The 20,582-nt window shown below is 32.7% G+C and overlaps 1 protein-coding gene across 4 annotated transcripts in view; it reads right to left on the bottom strand.

Annotated features, from left to right (window-relative positions):
• Nucleotides 1-20,067, bottom strand: part of LOC122029911 (tRNA threonylcarbamoyladenosine dehydratase-like) — a 67,970-nt gene extending 47,903 nt beyond the window's left edge. For all 4 annotated transcript variants that reach the window (XR_006125235.1, XR_006125236.1, XM_042589053.1 and 1 more), the window contains exons 1-5: nucleotides 19,906-20,067; nucleotides 19,641-19,702; nucleotides 7,624-7,729; nucleotides 5,327-5,474; nucleotides 1,922-2,134 (exon numbers count right to left, since the gene is read on the bottom strand). Coding sequence is in view for 2 of the 4 variants with exons in the window: in XM_042589053.1 (XP_042444987.1) it covers nucleotides 1,922-2,134; nucleotides 5,327-5,474; nucleotides 7,624-7,729; nucleotides 19,641-19,702; nucleotides 19,906-19,997 (621 nt within the window). In the remaining 2 variants the exon portion in view is untranslated. The remainder of the gene's footprint in view (nucleotides 1-1,921; nucleotides 2,135-5,326; nucleotides 5,475-7,623; nucleotides 7,730-19,640; nucleotides 19,703-19,905) is intronic.
• Between the last annotated feature and the right edge of the window lie 515 nt (nucleotides 20,068-20,582).

The following is a 20,582-nucleotide window of genomic DNA, read 5'->3' as shown; positions in this document are numbered from 1 at the left end:
ACAACAGGACATCTTCACAAAAGCTTTCAATGAAGTTCGAATTGATTATTTTTGTAACAAGTTGGTATGATTAATATTCATGCTCCAACTTGAGGGGTAGTATTATCTGTATATATTAGTTACCATATTATCAGTTAATATATCTGTCAATTAGCTAATTGTCAATTAACCTAATTATAGTTTTCTAAAATAGATTCCTAATTTGTATATAAATATGTCTCACTTGACTAATTCTTTTTATCTCAAATAATAGGGGGCTTTAATCTTCAGTAGGGGATGGGATTCAAGGGGAGGAGTACTTTCCAAAGTCAGAGTCATTCCTTTATTTCCTACTGCTTGTGTTGACTCTTACTCCTTTGAATATTACATGCACAAGCAATTATGACGTTTTTATCTATCCACTGAGCGAGCTAATGCAAAAACAAAGTGAGAGGACTTCTCAATTGTCTCTTTCATTTATAGTTTCAATGAATGTCGAAGGTCAATTTATATGTTTTTTTGGATAGGTATATAGAGCTATATCACATAGAAACAATACATAAAGATAAAACATGTAGCATAAGATAATATTGAGTTGGGAAAATGCAAAAAAAAATAGTGCATATTATTTTTCTATTGCTTCCTACCACCATTTCCAAATATATATACATATATAGAACCCATTATATTGGTCCTTTCTTCCACCGATACTTGTGTAGGTATGCAATTGATTAACACTTTTTATTAGGGTAGTATGAGATGAGATTGAGTCAAGTCGAATACTTATATACTTGTATCATCCACTCAATTCAAATTTAATTTATTTACACTCTCATCAATTAACATAGAAGGGGAGCCTTGGTGCAACGGTAAAATTGTTGTTTTGTGACCAAAAGGTCACAGGTTCGAATCCTAAAAACAGCCTCTTGCAAAAAGTAGGGTAAGGTTGCATACAATGGATCCTTCCCCGAGACCCCGCATAGCAAGAGCTTCGTGTACCAGGCTACCCTTTCTTTATCAATTAACATAATATACTCTACAAATAAATACACAAAAAAAAATTATTTTAAACATAAATCATGCATTTATCTTTAATAAAAGTCTATAGTCATACAAAAAAACATTTAGCACTCTCCCAATAACTCTAACACTAATAACAACAGAAATCTTATACCATGACAGTCGGCACAATCTAATCATATCATTCAAATAAATTAACAAAACTCGATACTACTTGACATATGCAATGTCTACTGTATTGTTTTGTCAATCATGTCATGAGCATTGTGTCATGTCAACACTTGACATTCCTTGGCATAATACATCACAGGTTAAGATGAATTAATATAACATTGTAATTTTTTTTAACTTCTGCCCAAATATTAACATTTGAGATAAAACATAAATTTTATGACAAACATAAATATATAAGTGCTTTATCTTCTTTTTCTTCTTTATGTTCATCTTTCTTTAACCTCCAATTTGTCACTAGCAATACATCATAACCGGAAATAGTATTATTCAACTCAAATCCAGAAACTCTAGCACTCTAGCACGGATCAAAATTTTAGCCATGGACTACATCATATATTTCCTTAATTATAGTGTATCTTTCTCTAATATCTACTACAATATATGTCCTGATACTATCCTAATTTTTACTAAAATCAGTAAAAATCATAGGAAAAATATTTCATTATTCAGCATATTTTCCAACAGTAGTCACATCAAAAAAATAATAAAGTACTGTTGATAATCCCAATCTAAGTCCCCCTATCAAACCTTGTTACATCGCATGATGCTCCTGAAACCATCCTACTAACCACTAACATCAAAAGTAAATAGATTAAGCAGGAGTGAACCAAGTATTTAAGTAAATCTAGTGCTGATTGTGAACTTTAATTGGTTCACAGGCTATCCCTTTTTGTTGCAAAAAGAATACCTTGGTGTCAATATTGTCAATGCAATCAAGAACAAAGTCTGGGTAGCCTGATAGAATTTCTTCCTCAGATGATGTATCATACATCTGAACTTTTACTTCCACATTACTCTCGGGGAATATGCTTGCAAAATGCTTCTGCAGACAAAGGGCCTTAGGGGTTCCAACATCGTCTCTGTTGGCCACAGCATGACGATTTAGTGATGAAAGTGACACCTATGACACAAAGGCAGGATTGTTAGATATAGCCATTGGAAAATATACTTTTAGATAAATCAAGTCATATGAACCCAATCATCAATCAGTTCTGTGAATCAATGCCCTATCTTGATGTGACAACATATAAGTGTGCAAATAACAATTTCATTTGGATGCATTTAACTTATGTTAAAGACTTTAAAACAAAGTTAGCAATGAGTGATCACATTCTGACATTTCATTAACATAAACTGAGAGTCAGGAATGCAGAATAGATAGGAAGCCCAACTGGTGTTAAACAATATCCCATTCAAGGATAGATGAATGAGTAGTTAAGCCTTTTTTTCTTTCATTTATACCATTATTGTTGAATGGAAATGAAAAACAAGCTATTTCTGCACCACAATCTTATAAAATTCAGTAAACTGATACGAATTGATGAATCATTCTTAAAAAATAATGATAAATAAAAATGTATGGGAAATTCATGACAAATGCTTGCAAACAATCCTATGCAAAGACAACTAGAATATAAAAACTCTGCATATACAACTGTTTTCTATTTACTTCTATAACAAGGGCATTGAGGTAATTGTCATTTTGCTGGAGCATATTTTTGCATGGGTGGGATCCTTGTTATATTCTGATGACCATCATAATATCCTTGGTTGCAGAAATTCAGAAGGAGAGAAACATCAAAAGAGGAGTATCTCTAATCCCACTATAGATTTCAAAGACGGAGCCTTAGGTTTTAAAGATTCTACCATACAGCATCTACCTGTCCCTGCATCAATTGTAAATACAAGAAAGAAGTGGTTCATATTGTTTCTTTATCTGGTTCAGTACTTGCCATGATGAGTTTAGCCTTTCTACATAAGGTTGTTTACCTTTAGCATTGAGTTTTCTTTGCTACAAGTATGATGTTAGAGAGATTTGTAGGACCGATGCCAGAGTGCTAGAGGGGGTGTATTAGCTCGTAATACTGTAAATATGAATTTCACTTTCTCTGGCACATGCAAAGACAAATAACCTAATTCATTCTTATGGATCCATTGTGTGAATGTTTATGTCACACAATAAGCGCTAAGAAAATAGATAAATACAAGTGCAAAGCTAATAAGATGGTTTAAGTGACTCAGATCTCATGTTCCTATTCCATGGCCTGTCGATCTGTTGTTGGTGGATCGCACTCGTAATACCACTAGGAACCCTCCTTTTCAAGGGGTGAAGAATTACAAGAAAAAGAAATAAAGTACAATAAAATTTTACCAACCCCTGTAGAAGAAGCCTTGATTGTGTTTTTCTCGGCCACATAATGATAAAATACCAGTCACAATTTAGCACATAATTAACAACACAAAACACGCCTAATGATTAGAGTGACCTACAACACCTAATTTTCATAAAAGTTCAGTCAACTAAAATCCGAGGTCAATCAAATTTGCAGTTGAATCGATTCAACACTCCATTCGAACAAATCATCCCTCAGTTGACTCGATCTGCTTGAGAATCGTGACTTTACTAGGCTAACACCTCACAAGCCAATGTGAACTTCTAAAATCAGACTTGACTACAACCAAGAATAAGAATGAACATGTTGTTCCTTAGTCAGAGGCTCTTTACAACCAAACTTAATTAATTCTACCCATATCATTCTGTGATATTGGCCAAAGACCTGAACCCAAGATTCTAATTCATACATAATCTCTCACTAGTCACCGAGACTTCATTTGCCATAGCTTCACTTTGTCCATGAGTCCACCTCCATCATCTTGAGTCTTTCAGATGCATCAAGCCATCCTTGATAGATCACTTATGTATTCCAACTCTTTAGTTCGCCTCTCATCGGTTCCTTAATCGTTTCAATCATTCAAATGTGGGAAGCTTACTCCAGAATTCATCCTTTGCTAGGTCACTGATGGAGCTCTCCTCATTACAAGTCATCAAAGTTCTTGACTTATCAACTTCTCTATTCTCCTCTTCCTAGAGTGCATACCATAATCACCTTCGAGACAATAACTTTTCTTTGTCTATTCCATGAACCAAACACAATATTAGATATTCTTGTAATCATGTGAAAGTCCACTGTGTGTGTGTGTGTGTGTATATATATATAATGCATGTTAAGTTCATGATCTCACTAAATTTACAACTTTAGATGAATAAATATATGAAAGTTATTGAGATTAATTTATCTAAATAATAAAAAAGAAAAGTTAATTCAGTAGCATGCTTGTTGTTTTTTACTTGCTCTTCTTCCAAAATTATTTCTGTTTTGTATTGGGTTCTCCGCTGAATGTATGTTGTTCTAGATGACTTAAATCATATGTTGCCCTGTTTGTACGTCCAATTGTTATTGACCAATTCTAGAATGCCAAATCGGTCGTTTTGAAGTCTGAACATTGCTAGCAGCTTTATTTGCAACTACTCTTTTGTTTCTATTTGCCTGTGATCTTTGCAGGACTGACTAGAAACAAGTCAGCATTCAACTCTTAACTAGCCTAAAACCTACAAACCTAGGGTGTTAAAAATGAACCCGACCCATCAATCCGATCCAAGTCGATCCAAAAAAAATCAGGTTCAAGTTGGGGGTTTTTGGGTTTTGGGAAGGTTCGGGTTGGATTTTTTGGGTTTTTAGATTTGGGTCAGGTCGGGTTCGGTTGACCCAAGTTGATATGAATTTAGGATTTAGGAGTTTTTTTGAAGTTAAATCAAATTTTATTTTGAAAATTAAGATATTTTATATACATAAATAACAATGTTAGTATAATAATGATGAAATATTGAGATAAAAATAAAGAATTATAAGGAAATAACAAAAAAAAAAAATTTGGTGAGCTGGTTATTCGGGTCGGTCAGGTAATCCGGTTCGGGTTTAAAGGTTTTGGGTTGAGTTCGGATTCAGGTCAAGATTTTTTTTAGTAATCGATCTTCAACGCGACCCAAACCCACCCAATCCACCCAAATGACACCCCTGTAGTTCTCACTTAAGCTAATTTTTTGAGTTGGACCAGGCTGGATATACCTGAAAAGAATGGGATAATAAAGAGCATAGTTTTTTAAGATATCAACTGCATATTTCTTAAACTTTCATTTATTATTCTGGATGGGGTGGTTTTTGCAGGTGCACTACTTGCAATCTTAAGCTACAATTGTGTCAGATTGTTGAAGCATCTTGACCAAGAGTTTTGAGAAACATGGAGAGGGTACCTGGTCAAAATCCACAAGAAGGAGCCTGCCAATACCAGATCGCAAAAGCATGGAAGCAGCATGACTACCAACTCCACCAAGACCAACAACAACAACATAGGCATCCGATACTTTTCTTTGAAACTCAAAACCAAAGAATTGGATGTTCCTGGAAAAAAAAAAGAAAAATGATCCCACTCAGCAAGAAAAAAACAGAAAATATGTCATGCATCAGCTGTGTATTAGTCCTAAATGAAGTGAAATAAAAATAAGATGCACCATCCAAGACAAGTAGATTTGGCATACTGGTACAATCAAATGGTATCTTAACCAACCTTATTATGGTACTAATAGTTAGAATGAAGTAACTTAGCCAGTTATCCAAACAAAACATAAAATTTATCAAAACCTAGATTTTTCATCCAATCCCCTGTCCATTACAATCAAATGGTATCTTAACCAACCTTATTCTGGTACTAATAATTAGCATGAAGTAAATTAGTCAGTTATCCAAACAAAACATAGATTTTTCATCTAATCCTCTGTTTATATATTAAAAGAATTAATCTTATTGCTGAATTTGTGAGCACACTTCGATTATGTGATTAAATTAAGCATGTTAGCTTAACTACTGATACAGCAAGAGTAGACTTATTGTGACAATGATTACCTTTTCAAAATTATACCCATGCTTGCAACTGATCCATGAATTATCCAACAGTAGCAAAGATAGGAACTAAGGTTATACTCAGATTGATTCTAATTATTTATTAATTTCTTAAAAATCTGTTTATATGATGAATTTGACTGTCACTCAATTTAAAAGCCTATTTAACTTGATGTTTTTTAATTATTAACAGTATATTTGACTTTCTGGTAGCAATTCCTAGAAATTCATCCACAGAATGCAAGAGACGAGTTATGTTCAATGGTGGTACCTTTTTTGTATTCAAATTGCCATAGGAAAGGATGGGAATCACCATCCTTTCAACTATGGTAAATTTGTGCCGCTACATCTAGAGTAATAGCTTAATCTTTTAAACTTCTTTTTTTTTCCTTGAAGATGTTGACTATGGCTCTTGTGAGCAAGGATTGTGATTGGGTTAACATTGGATAAAAGCATGAGAAACGTGGTACAAAATGCTGTTCAAAGTGGATAATTCTCCTTATATATTTGAGGATACTATGTTCTTGATTATAACATCTCTTTACTTGGTCTTTGGAAACTATTATTGTTTGTTTGCCCAAATTTATTAATCATTTGTATTAAACTTGTACCATATCTGCATCATAGATTGTTGGAGACATATTATCTAAATTGCTTTGGTATTTGATTTCTATACCTTATTATTTGAACTCTTTGCTTTTGAATCTAATGTTTGACCTTATTTAGGAGAACCTCACTTAGAATGTCACTAGTATGTTGCAATAATTTCCGTGTTCTAACATGAGTAAATATGGATAGATTCAAATGATGTTAGTAAGAGGGAGGAATGGGAGGAATTCTAGATTGATAGTTGATCTGTATTATTTTGTTATGTCAAAAGAAAAGGATTTTTTTTTTTTTGATAATTTAGTAACAATGATTTATGCACAATACAATTTTTACTCTTACATCGTATCTGAGAATAACATTCATATTTGCTGGAGTAATTGAATATGCAAAAGATGGAAAATAGCTGAGCAAGTTAAAATTAATAAATTTGGAACAGGACCACCTTTTATCTATTAGGATGCTTGAAGAAATCTTAGCATTTTAAGTATAGTCATGCTATGTTAACACCATAATCAAAAGTATTTTTTTTATTATAAAACTTCAATTAACCCAAAAAATCATAAAATTTTTAATCATTCCTTATATTTTTGCTTGTCTCAAATTCCTCCCTTAATTTTAGATACTGATTTCAATTTCATTCTTTACCAAGAAAATATGAATCCATATTTTTTGGACAAGATGCCGAAAGCATAAAATCATTCTCAAACTTTCCCACCAGACATGTGGATATATTTTCTTTCTCATATTTTAGGGAGAAGAGACTCGTGAAAACCAATAGAACTAGGGGCTAACTTAAGGAAATTATAAGTTCAAGGACTAATCTAAAAATTAGGTAACATTTAGGAGTGAATCATACAGCTTACTATCAACTCATTGTACCTTTTCTAAATAACCAATAGTTGTACGAGGTGCTTGCCTCCCAACTGTTCTAAATGACCAAAATAAACTTCTAATTTTCCTAGTTTCCATGCACAGTTATCCACAGATCTAGTTTATATGTAGCAAATATGTTTCTTGACTGAATCAGAAAATTATTAATCACCTTGTCAATTGTTCAGATACTACCTCATCTTCTAAATCCAATCCATGCAAATTCTTTAAACTATCCTGACAACTAGTTCTGCATCCTGCAAGCTTTTTTTTATTATCTGTGCAAAGTTAAGATGAATAAAGGTAAGCAAAATGTGATGACAATAATATCTACAAAAGTAAAAAAAGAAATACATGACATAGATTATAGAATTCAGATCATACAAGTCAGAGGTTGCAAAAAAAAAAAGACAACTAGTCTTGAACTAACCTATATGACATAATCTATGGTTTGAGTACTAAAATTATACAATAAGAACTTCTGAAAGCGAACCTATTTTAGTTAACCCTTATAGCATCAGTACATCTCCAAAGAATAGTCCATGAATGAGCTAACAGTCTCAGTCAAATGTCACGCGTGCATACTCCATTTGTCTCTACTAAACTTTATAAGTGCAGTGTGTACAATCAATCCGTAGTCATTCTTTAACAAAACTGATCAACTTCATTCTGATCACATGGAGCACAAGAAGAATATGAGCAAAAACAAAATACAACATGCTGAAATGAGAACCATACAACACATGCTGAATTTCAGAGTTTGAATCCATCCATACCAGTATCAGTACTCCTCAACACTGCAACCATGCAAGAAGTGTTATCACTACTTTCTAGCTAAAGAGGAAGAGCAAGACAAAAGGAGGCGGATGGAGTGAAGATGCATGAAAATTAGAAGAGGTTAGGAAAATGCAAAGATTGAAAATTATTAAATTTGGAGAAATTTTAGCTTCAAGAGGTTTGAAAAGCAAAAAAAAAAAAATAATAGGTAGTGTTCCTTAAGTATCCAATGAAAATTTGGGAAATACATGTTTAAGAATATAATAGCCATTATCACACAAAATTCTAACCACCTAATTTAATCTCACTGAATGAGCTATATGCTAATAGAGGAACTTTGTAAGCTTAATGAGTTAGCAACTGTGAATTTAGGTTTTAGCATTTGGGACTAGTTGTTAGGCTTTCAAGTTAATAGTTAATTCATCCAAACAAATGGTGACAATTGATATCAAAGCAAACCAAGGGGCGATGACTTGAGCGTTTGGGCCTTGTCATGACATTAAGCCTTAAGTGGAGGGAGATGGTAACACTCCATTTTAGTGCCCATACAGAGAGTTGTAGGCTAATAGATGAGCTTGATAAGCTTAGATGAGGTAGCCACTATTAACTCGAGCTTAAGCCTTTTACACCAATGGTTGGACATAGCAAGCTTATAGGTCAATTCTCTTATCTACTAAGTAGGTTGTGACAATGATGTAACACCTATTTTGAGAGATAAAAAGGCAAAGGCCTAGTTGAAAATTGTAAAAGTTTAAAGATTTTTGGCAAAATTGCCAGTTGAATCCCTAGCCTCTTCTCCCTACGCTTGCTTCATCTCCATCGATCACCCAAAGACATCACTCTTCCCTTCACACGAGCTTGGTGACTCGATCAACAACCCATCCCCCATGTGACCATGTGACCAAGCCCATTCTCAACCACACAATTGAAAGGATCAATCCTAGCACCCATCAACTTCTTCCCTGTGAGATACAGTTGCCTTAGTTGTTGCCAGCACATTCTGTTTTCAGCCACAACAATGATCATGAGAAAAGGTCATCCTCACCTAGAAAGGTTGCCTCAAAAGAGTGTCAAGTGGTTGCCTCAAGCAGTCAATTGGTTGAGGATTGAAATTTGTGAGAAAAGGTTGCTCGACAACACAATCCCTACACATGCCTCTATTTAAGCTTGATGAATGTCTTCTAGCTATCACTTCTTTGGGCATCTACTAACAAGCCCTTTGTGAAGTTATTAACCAATATTGGATTGACTATCTCTTCCTAAGTCCTAACTATTCTTTAAACTTGAAATTACTGCATCTCATAAGAGGATAAATTGTTTTAATGCTTGTGGGTACCTTAGAAGGTTGCATATTGTTGAGCATATTGCATGCTTTGTGGAGTTCAGTGAGTAATTGATAGAGGTCCTCACTCTTAGTAAAGTTGGACATGTCCTAATAAAATATAAATTCATATAAATTTTGGGATATTGTGGCATAGATAATTAGGAAACTATATTGCATGATAATTGAACTGTAAAAGACTTTTTGTGGAAGCTACAACTTCCATAGTAATCAATAGTCATGACACCTAAAGCCTAAAGGTCAATTATAACTTGTATACTTAAATCGATAAAGTATGGGATTAAAGAGTTTAATCACTCAAGTGCACTGTTATTATCTGCAATATAGAGAAGGATCATTGAATAATTGAAAGTTAACTATCCTAATTAAAGAGAAGGATTATTAAATAATTAAAAATATCCTAATCAACTAATCAATTAACTAATAGTTATTTATTTTAATTAATTGATAATTTAGTTGAAATAAATTAATGTGTTAATTCATAGAATAATTATAAAATTAAGGGTGGATTTGCATAACTGAAATGTAAGAGCTCAAATTGAAAATTAATTAAAAATTAACCAAATTCTAATCTAAATTTTAAGAGCCTAAATTATTTTAGAAGGGTGGTAAAAATTAATTTAAAGTAGAAATAATTTTAAATTTTACAAGAGTTGTAACATTTTAAAAGATTGAGAAACTTTTTTATTTCTAAAATCAGTAATTAGTAGAAAGAAATTAAGAATTTACTTCCTAACTAATCTCTAATTAATTAGATCTAATTTATCAATCAAGACTAAAAGTTAATTTTTGTAAATATAACCTAGGATTAGACCTATGTAATAAGTAATCTCCAACCTTAGACAACCCTCTACACACCACTATTGTCAATGCCAACTATAATGATGTATGGGTGCACTAGTTCGTTCCTTATCAAACACGAACACCTTCACATTATGACGAGAATTATAACCGTGTGGACGACATAAACATCGAGTGACAAATTGTGTGACTCCCACAAGGTAAGAATGATTTAGTTTCCTCTTATTAATGTTTATGCAGTTAGAGAATGGATGCTAAAAATACATGCTTCTGCACATGAAATGCATTCCCTCTTTGTACAATGGAAGTGTCACAAACATGCTACAATATGCACACGTTGCAATATTCCTAAACCACACACATAATGTCAATTGTCACAGACATGGTGTGCAAGTTGGCTGTGTTCAGCATTAACCACCACAATCAATTAGTCAAATGGGCTGCATATGGTGTTGATCGTTGAGGACTTTGTCCATGCACAGAGAACCCAAGGCATCGACCATGAGAACTTCATCACACATAGAATCGCACGAAGCGTCAACCAATCATGACTTCGCCTACACATTGGCCTTTTCGCACAAGGCTTCGATAGTATGGAATTCACTTGCAATTTGGTAACTTTAAGTGACAATCAGTGAGGACTTTGTCCACAAGCGAGCCTAAGTAGCATTGACCATCACATATTTAGTCCACTAACTGACCACAAAAAGGTGCCGATCGTCATGACCAAGCCTTTTGCATAGACCATTCATAGTGTCGAGTGTCATAAACTTATGAGCTAACCACCATGACTTGTCTCACTGGCTAGTCACACAAAGCATCAGCCACTGCAACCAAGATTCTTGCACAAACCACTCGCAACGCCAACCACCCGACTATGTATTTTTGGAGGGTGTACAGGAGCCCCTACGAGCTAGCGTAGTTGATTCATGCAAGGGTGTTGCTGCCAATAGGCTTGGCGTTGATTCCCAGCGGGTGCAGAATGCCCCGTTGGTTGCCTCAACCCCTCCTTGCATGCGCCTTCCGTGATTTACCTCCCTTCCAGACAGTGAGGGCCACCCGGGAAAGGCCTAAATAAATGCTACCAATTGGAGGGTGTTTGGGAGTAACCATAAAGAGTTTAATGGAAGAATGACAATTAGAAAGAAGGAAGAAAAAAATTGATGAAAGGGAGATTGATTGAGGAGAGAAAATAGGGAAATCTAATGAAAGCAATGGAAAAATTATCATGATGCTCATAAGTGCCACTATCCAATGTCATTGTCCATTTGCCAAATTTATTTTCCCTAAAAGAATTTCATATAATGCTAATTGCCATATGATGAGATTAAAAATAATACAACTTGTTATGACATGTTACCCCAGTTCTCAAGTCATCAAGTGAGAAATTGCACTTTTGTGAGCAGTATGACCTTGCTAATTTTTACTCTAAGACAAAGAATGTAGTGTTAGTGAGAAGACTAGCCACCCAAGTGACAATAGTAAAATCAATTGCGTGGGAAGATATAAGAAAAAGGTAAAAAAAAATTATACTATCAATCTTCCCAATTATCTATCTTCTTAATCTACTTTTCTCTGATAGAGCAAAGCCAAGCATAATCTTCTCTCATTATCTATCTTCTTAATCTACTAGACAGAGCAAAGTTAAGCTTAATAAAAAATACCAGAAAATGAGAAGAATAATGGTCTATGACAACAATTTGATATTAGCACTGCTCCATGTCCAGATTGAAGTCAAAACCTCTCCCAAGGCTGTTATGTCCAAACAGCACCTGTCAGGAGAGAACTTTCACCTAACTTGGTGGGTTTAAAGCATGGTTCGTCAGAATGGAAAGGCCGGAACGGGCATATAATGTGGTTTGCTTTGGAGCGATGTTCCTCGACGTTATAACGGCCAAAACGAAACAAACATCGATTGATTAATTAAGAAGCTTTGGATTCTAACTTTTTATGATGTGACTTTGCTTTTCATGCAACGGACGGTTGGATTCCATTTTTTACAATATGACTTTGTCTTTCAATTACCAGACCTCTTTATTAATTAATAAGAAGCTTTGGATTCCATTTTTTATAAACATTATTTTTCATTCAATCTTTTAATGTTTTGTCTTTATTGAAAAAAAAAAAACAACACCACATCGTTATCACATCATTTTTTTAGCCCTTTGCCAATAGTACATGATTGTACGACTACCCTCCAGTTCTATTAATTGAGCATCTACAATTAATTTGAGTATTTGCATCTTTTGGCTACTGTCATCTCCTTTTGTTTGATTAATTGATTTCTTCTATCAATTCCATCATATTCGCAAACAAGTTAAGTTTTCTAATTTTTCATCTAGTTCTATTAATTAAAGCATCTACGTTAAATTTGAGCATATGCATCTTTCTACTTACGATTATCAGCTCCTTCATTTGATTAAAATGATTTCTTCTATCATTTCCATTATATTTATAATCATGTAAATTTTCTAATTTTTTAGTTTAATATACTAAGGTATTCACATCGCGTTTTTTTCCATCCCTTTGCCAATAATGCATGACTACAGGAGTACCCTCCAGTTCTATTAATTGAGCATCTACCATAATTTGAGCATTTGCATCCTTGGGCTACTATCATCAGCGCCTTTCGTTTGATTAATTGATTTCTTTTATCATTTCCACCATCTTTGTAAAGAAGGTAAGGGTGTGTTTGGTATGTACGTTTTTCATTTTCATTTTCTGAAAAACGCGCATTTTCTGAAAAATGGGATTTGGTTTGCGTTTTTCGTGCTTGTTTTCTAAAAAAATAGATAACGTTTTCTAGAAAAACAGAGAATGACAAAAAGTCATTTTCTGTTTTCTAGAAAACGCGCGTTTTTCAGAAAATAAAAATGAAAAGCGCGCATACCAAACGCACCCTAAGTTTTTTAATTTTTCATCCAGTTCTAGCTCCTTTGTTTGATTAATTGTTTCTTCTATCATTTCATTACATTCGTAAACAAGTTTTATAATTTTTTAGTTAATATACTTAGTTATTCACATCACGTTTCTTTTTCAGGCCTTCGCCAATAATGCATGACTTCATGAGTACCCTCATGTTCTATCAATTTGATTAATTGATTTCTTCTATTATTTCCATTATATTTGCAACCAGGTAAGTTTTCTAATTTTTTAGTTTAATACATTAAGTTATTAAGAATTGTTTATCATTCTCATTATCATAATTTTTATTATTATCATTAAGTCAAAATTATTCATTATTATTTATTTGTTTATTTATTTATTTAGAATAACACCAAACCTTAATATTGGTTAGCAATGTCGTCAAATGGTGGGTGATAATCTTAAAATAATACGATGCAATTTTTGTGGAAAAGTTATAACCAGAGGAATTACGAGATTGAAACAGCATATTCACATATTACTGGAAATATCGAAACATATCCAAAGCCCCTAAGGAGATATTATCAATGTTGAGAAAACATCTTCAAGACTGGCAAGTAGAAGTTCAATGTAAATAAAAAAAATAAATAGTTTCAGATTCAATTATACAAAACATACGTGTATCAAAATGTGATAATAGTGGTGGAGATAACATCAAAGATATAAAAAATCGAGAATTACAAAAAATCATCAAAGAAAGTCGTAAAACAAGAGCCATTGTAAAAGAGATGCGTAATCATTATGGTCAAGTAAAATATATAAATAATATTTTAAATTTATGCATATATATCTTATCAATTTAATGTACTCAACTACTTCAAATTCTATAATTGTAGGATTCTTTGGTTCTTCATTTGGGTTAGATCCCGGTTTGAAAAAAGGGATGTCTCGAAGCTTTAGCGTAAGAGAGGATTCTCGATTACCATCAAAAGGAATTAACTGTTTTATGTTTCCCACGAAACATAAAAGTCTCAAAAACTAGTTTGGTGCTAAAAAAGTAAAAAATGTTGGTAAGGCAATATCAAAATGGTGCATATATAATGATATTCCATTTAATGCAGTAGATAGTGTCCATACTATCAATCCATGATAAACACCATTGCTGAGGATGGAACATGAATAACAGGTCCGGATGCCAAATTAGTGATGTTTATTTACAAGAGGAGGTGGATGAGATACATGAATATTTGATCACTTTAAAATCAAAATGATAAAAGTATGGATGCACAATAATGTGCGATGGTTGGAGCATGCAAAACAAGCATCCAATCATAAATTTTATGATATCTTGTGATCGTAACATGGTATTTCATAGTTTTGTTGATTGGACCAACAAAGCAAAGACAGATGACTTTATTTTATCTTAGTTAAATAATATTATTGACGAAACCAGGGAGAAAAATGTCATGCATGTGGTAACAAACAGCGAAGGTGCAAATAGAAGTGTTGGTGCCAAATTGATGATAAAAAGGCAACATTTGTTTTGGTCTCCTTATGTAGCACATTGCATCAATCTCATGCTAGAAGATATTGTCAAGATGACAAAAGTAAAAAAATTGTGTTGAGAAAGTCAAGCAAGTAACAAGCTTCATATATAATAATGATATAGTTATTAATTTGATGAAAATATTTACAAATGACCATGAATTATTGAGACCATGAATAACCCAATTTGCGACATAATTTATTTCAATTGAAAGTGCTCGACATTCTTCAGATTTAAAAAGAATGTGCACTTCTGGTGATTGGGAATCATACAATAACAAAAGCAAAAGAAGGAAAGAAGCAGAAGAAATTACAAGCATCATAATGAATGGAAGATTTTGGAAGAGGGTTCGTGATATTTGTGCCACAATTGAACCATTAGTAAAAATTTTGAAATTAGTTGACCAATATCAAAAACCAATAATGTCAGTTATCTATGAAGCAATGAATAAAGCGAAAATGGCAATAAAAGATAATCCCAGAGATTAGCAATCATATCGAGATATTATTGATATTCGATGATACAATCAATTACGCCAACATCTACATGTTACAGCTAACCATATAATTTATTTGTATAAATTGTAGAGTATTAAGTATGTTATCAAAATCATTTAGAAATTTATCATTTCTAATTTTTTATTATCTTATTGATATTTCAGCTTATTTCCTAAACTCATTACCTCAATATTCTATAACTTGTGTTTATAATACAATAATTATCCCAATCATGTACAAAATCCGCATTTCTAATTTCATATTATCTTATTGATATCTCATGCAACTTTCCTTTATCCGTTACTTCAATATTCATGGAACTTGTGTTTATAATGATGAAGTTAAAGGAGGATTAAACGTTGTAATTAAGAGATTGAACCGACTTAAACGCACAAGCTTAAGGTAACTTTTTTTTATGTTCTTATATTTTTTCCAAACATACAACAACAGCCAAGTCTTATCCCACTAGATGGGTTAGCTATATGGATCCTTTTACATCATTGAGTTTTATCTCCTACTATATCATCGTCTATACTTAAATAAATTTTATCTTGTTTTATTATTGCTAACCAAATCTTTTTTGTCTTCCTCTTCCTCGTTTGATATGCATGTCTGCGACAGTTTCACATTGCTTGGAGCATGTATTAATCATCTAAGTACATGCTCATACCATCTTAAACGTCTCTCAGAGTTTTCCCTCAATAGATGCAACTCCCACTTTCTCTCTAATGCTCTCATTTCGTATTGTGTCCATCCTTATATGTCCACACATCCACCTTACCATCCTCATCTCTGCAACTCTCATCTTCTGCTCATGTGCATGTCATAGCCCAACATTCAGCTCCATATAATATAGCAGGTCTAACTGCGATTTTATCGAACTTTCCTTAAAGTTTTAGAGGTACTTTACTATCACATAAAACACCTGACGCTCTCCTCCATTTCAACCATCCTACTTATATTACATGTAAGATATCTCTCTCAATCCCTCCATCGTTTTACAAAAATGATCCTAAATATTTAAATCTCTCAGTTCTGAGCAACTCGTCATCAACTATCTTAACAATTATCTCATTACGTCTAATATTGCTAAACTTAAATTCCATATATTCTGTATTTATTCTACTAAACCTAAAATTTTTCCCTTCTAGTGTTTCCCGCCAAGATTCTAGTTTAATATTTACTCCTTAATGTGTTTCATCTACCAAAATAATATCATCGCACCACGGTACCGTGTCTTGAATATGTGCAGTAAGTTCGTCCATAATTAGTGTAAAAAGATAGGGACTTAGAACTAATTCTTAATGTAATCCTATATTTATTGGAAATGCTTCAATTACTCCGCTTGAAGTCTTTTCTCTAGTCGTTACATCCTCATATATATCCTTAATTAGTTCAATATTTATTACACTAGCACCTCTCTTTTCTAGAATTCTCCATATAATTCTCTTGAGACTCTATCATAAGCTTTTCCAAAGTCAATGAATATCATGTGTTTTCAATTAGTTATCTAAGAAGATGTATAGCTTCTATTGTCAACCTTCTAGCCATTAACCCAAATTGATTTTTGGTCATCGTAGTCTCCTTAATTTTTTTCTATTACTTTTTCCCAAAGTTTCATGTATGACTCATTAGTTTAATACCCAATTTTGTACGTCTCCTTGTTTTTATATAAGGAAATTAAAGTACTTACCCTATATTAATCAGGCATTTTTTCATTTTCAATATCATGTTAAATAATTTTGTAAGTCATTTAATACTTTATTTCCCTAGGCACTTCTATACTTCTATCGGAATATTATCTGGTCTAACAGTTTTTCCATTGTATATCCTATTTAAAGCTTATTCTACTTCTGAAGTTTGAATTCTACAATAAAAATTTATATTTTTATACATATTTCTCCTTAAATTACCTAAGTTTGGACAGCTAAACCTTCATTAAAAAGTTGATGAACATGCCTCTTCCACTGCTCTTTTATTTCTCCATCGTTACTAGTATCCTATTACATTCATCTTTAGTAGATTTTATTTGGGTAAGATCTCGTCTTTTTTTCTCTCATTTTAGCTACTCTATAAATGTCTCTTTTTCCCCTTCTTTTATATCCAATTTTGATATAATCATTCAAAATTTTTATTCTTTGCTTCATTCACTACTTTATTAACATCTTTTGTTTTTTTTATAGATATATAATTCCTTATAAGCTGTTCATTTTTCATTCACTTTCTCTTGTACTTTTTCATTCCGCCACCAAGATTCTTTACTTAATGGTACATGTCCCTTTGACTTACCGAGTACACTCTTAGTTACTATTTTCAACTCCAACCATAATGAACCAGTCATGGTCAATCCTAAGCCCGTATAAAGGAAGAGGGTTGCGTTAGGTTGACAGCTAGCGTTAAAACTATAGCAAATATTTTTTTTCCAAACATAAACAATAATTATTTATTTTTTCTTATAATTTTCAAACTAAATTATTCATAGATCAGATAGGTGATTTGGATCTCCACTAGCAAAAATGACAGTTAAAAAAATCTCCCAGGTTTGTAATTTAAATTTTACAAATATTTATAATTAAAAAAATATATGATATTGATTTTTTTTTTATAGTGGAGCGATTATCGTGAAGATGCCCCACACTTTCAAAAAATTGCAATAAAAGTTCTAATTCAAATATGCTCTTCTTCAGGATGTGAAAGAAATTAAAGCACATGGTCTCTGATACACACAAAGCTCTGTAATCGCTTGGCTATCAAAAAGTTGCACAAATTAGTTCACTATAATATGTGGTTTAGGGTACGAAACATGATGCGCAAAAAAGAAGATGATGATTTTTAAAGTATGATAGACCTCAATCACGTTTTTCATAATAATGACATTTTAAATGAATGGACGAGATAATGAACTACCTATTTTAGAAGATGATGATTTAGCATGGTTAGATCAAGCACTTCGAGCATTAGATGCTAAAAAATCAACACAACTACAACCGTTCAAAGTCATTCACAAAAGAAGAATAATATAGAAAAGTCAACACAGTTGAAAGGAAAAGAAGTTTTATCAAGAGATGATAGTGACAATAATGATGAAAGTGACGACAGTGATGATTCATATGATGAAAATAATCAACAAAGTCATGGTGAACATCATGTTCAATAAAGTCATGGTGAACATCATGTTCAATATAGTCATGGTGAACATCATGTTCATCAAAGTCATCAAGATGATCAAACACAGGTATGACATGGGCACAAGGTCATGAAAATTATTATGCAACACAAGACACTAATCATGGGTATCGGCTGGGATCGAGAAACGTCACTTTTTGGCAAGTTTATCAGAATCTCCTAATGCCAATGATAAAAAACATTCGATTGGATCTTCATGACAGAAAATGAGTGTTGAAAAACATATAAAATATTTGATTTTGAGAGGGAACCAATGAATTCCTGTAAGAGATGATTATGGATCAACAAGTTATAATTGGGAGTCTCAAGATATTGGGCATGGTCCAATTGGATATCAACCAAGTGGATATGGATGCTATGGTAGCAATCAACCCAGATATATAGATCATCTAATTATTCACCATCCTATTCAAGTGGAATTAGACATCATGAATTTGAGGGTTATTTTGATAATGTGCAGAATGTAATTCCTGATTATTCAACATCTCTTAGGAGCAATATTGGATATCATAGTCATGATCGTGAATTATCAAGTGATACTAGCAGTTCTATTGAGTATCAAGGTTTTGGATATTACAATTGTCATGATGAAACATTATTACAAAGTTAATCATCCAATTGTGAACATCTTTCATCAACTCAATCAAATGAATATCCATATGGGCAATTTAATGCTAATTTATTTCAACACTCATACATTGGAGATCAATTTAATCGGCGTGATACTCAAGGAGAATATAATGAAGATTTGGTTTCTCACTCTTTGTGGTATTAGCTCTAATAAGATATAATTATCATTGTATTTTTCTCATTACGTTATATTATTGTATGATAATTATATACTGATGTATGGATTTTGTATGGCTTCATGTATTTTATTTTTTATTACTAGTTCTCTATTTTTTTTTATTTTTTGATAAATCGGCACCACGACCGTTCCGTGAAATGATATTGGAATGGGACACTGCTACGACCGTTCCAGCGAACCATGGTTTAAAGTATTTTCTTACCCGATTAGTCATGTTCAGTCTGTTTCTATTTGAAAAAGCTAATTAAAGTTACCCGCTTGGCATCACTATTATGTGCCTGGCTATGTCGACTATAAACAAGAAATATGAATTGAATAGCATTGCGAACCAAAACTTCTAATTAAGACCAAATCAAAATAAACTCACCGATCATGCCATTTTGTGGGTTAAATTGGGAAGAAGATCGACCATTCTGCTTCTCCTCCTTTCTGTAAAACCAACAACGGAACTATTGAAGAAAAAAAAATATTTTTCAAAGATAAAAGACACCGATATGAAATGATCATGCCAAATAATATACATTAAATAAAAAAAATTCAAAGGAGTAGACTTCAGCGAAAACAAAAAAACAAAAAAAACAAAAAAAACTGGTAGCGGTCATTCACAACGACGAAAGGATGGTCAAACACACCTAGAAAGAAATCTAAGAAGCGCTAAGGTGCAGAAGGAGCCAAGGAGGGTGCCCGTTGCAATCAGAAGCCACTGCTTCGATCTCTCCGCCATTCCCAAGACTGTCTCACCCAGTGCTCGTGGTTTTAAACCCTAGTCTAGCGCGGCTGAGGAAGGAAGGAGTGGGAGACTTTAGTATGTATTGCATATAACATATATTATTATATAGTTATATATTAATTATTATATTTTATAATATTTATCTAAATCAGACATTCAACTTTTTGTTTTTATTTTTTATTATTATTATTATTATTATTATTCTAATCAATTTATTCAGTCCCACCAAAATTTTATACCGATAGCCTATCAACCTAGTATTTTTTATATTAACCATCCGAAATCACCCATTCTTAAATACTTTCAAATTATTCACCGCTTACCATTGTTACATACATTCAACTTTTCTACTATATTTTCAAATTTATTAAATTACACATCTCTTTTTGAAAATATCCCTCCACATGACAACTTACCCAACTAGGCCATTGAAATAAATTTAAAATCTCAAAGAATAAATTGCATTTTATAGGATTGAATAACTCTCTTTGAATATCATTGAATTTTTTTTTAAAAAAAATCATAATAAGCTAAATAAAGTGAGGAACTAAGATTTGAAAACATGATTACTTAAGACCT

The sequence above is a fragment of the Zingiber officinale genome, chromosome 10B (assembly GCF_018446385.1).
Source record: "Zingiber officinale cultivar Zhangliang chromosome 10B, Zo_v1.1, whole genome shotgun sequence".
Taxonomy (NCBI): domain Eukaryota; kingdom Viridiplantae; phylum Streptophyta; class Magnoliopsida; order Zingiberales; family Zingiberaceae; genus Zingiber; species Zingiber officinale.
The sequence above is the reverse complement of the archived record's forward strand: the minus strand, read 5'-3'. Positions and strand labels throughout refer to the sequence as shown.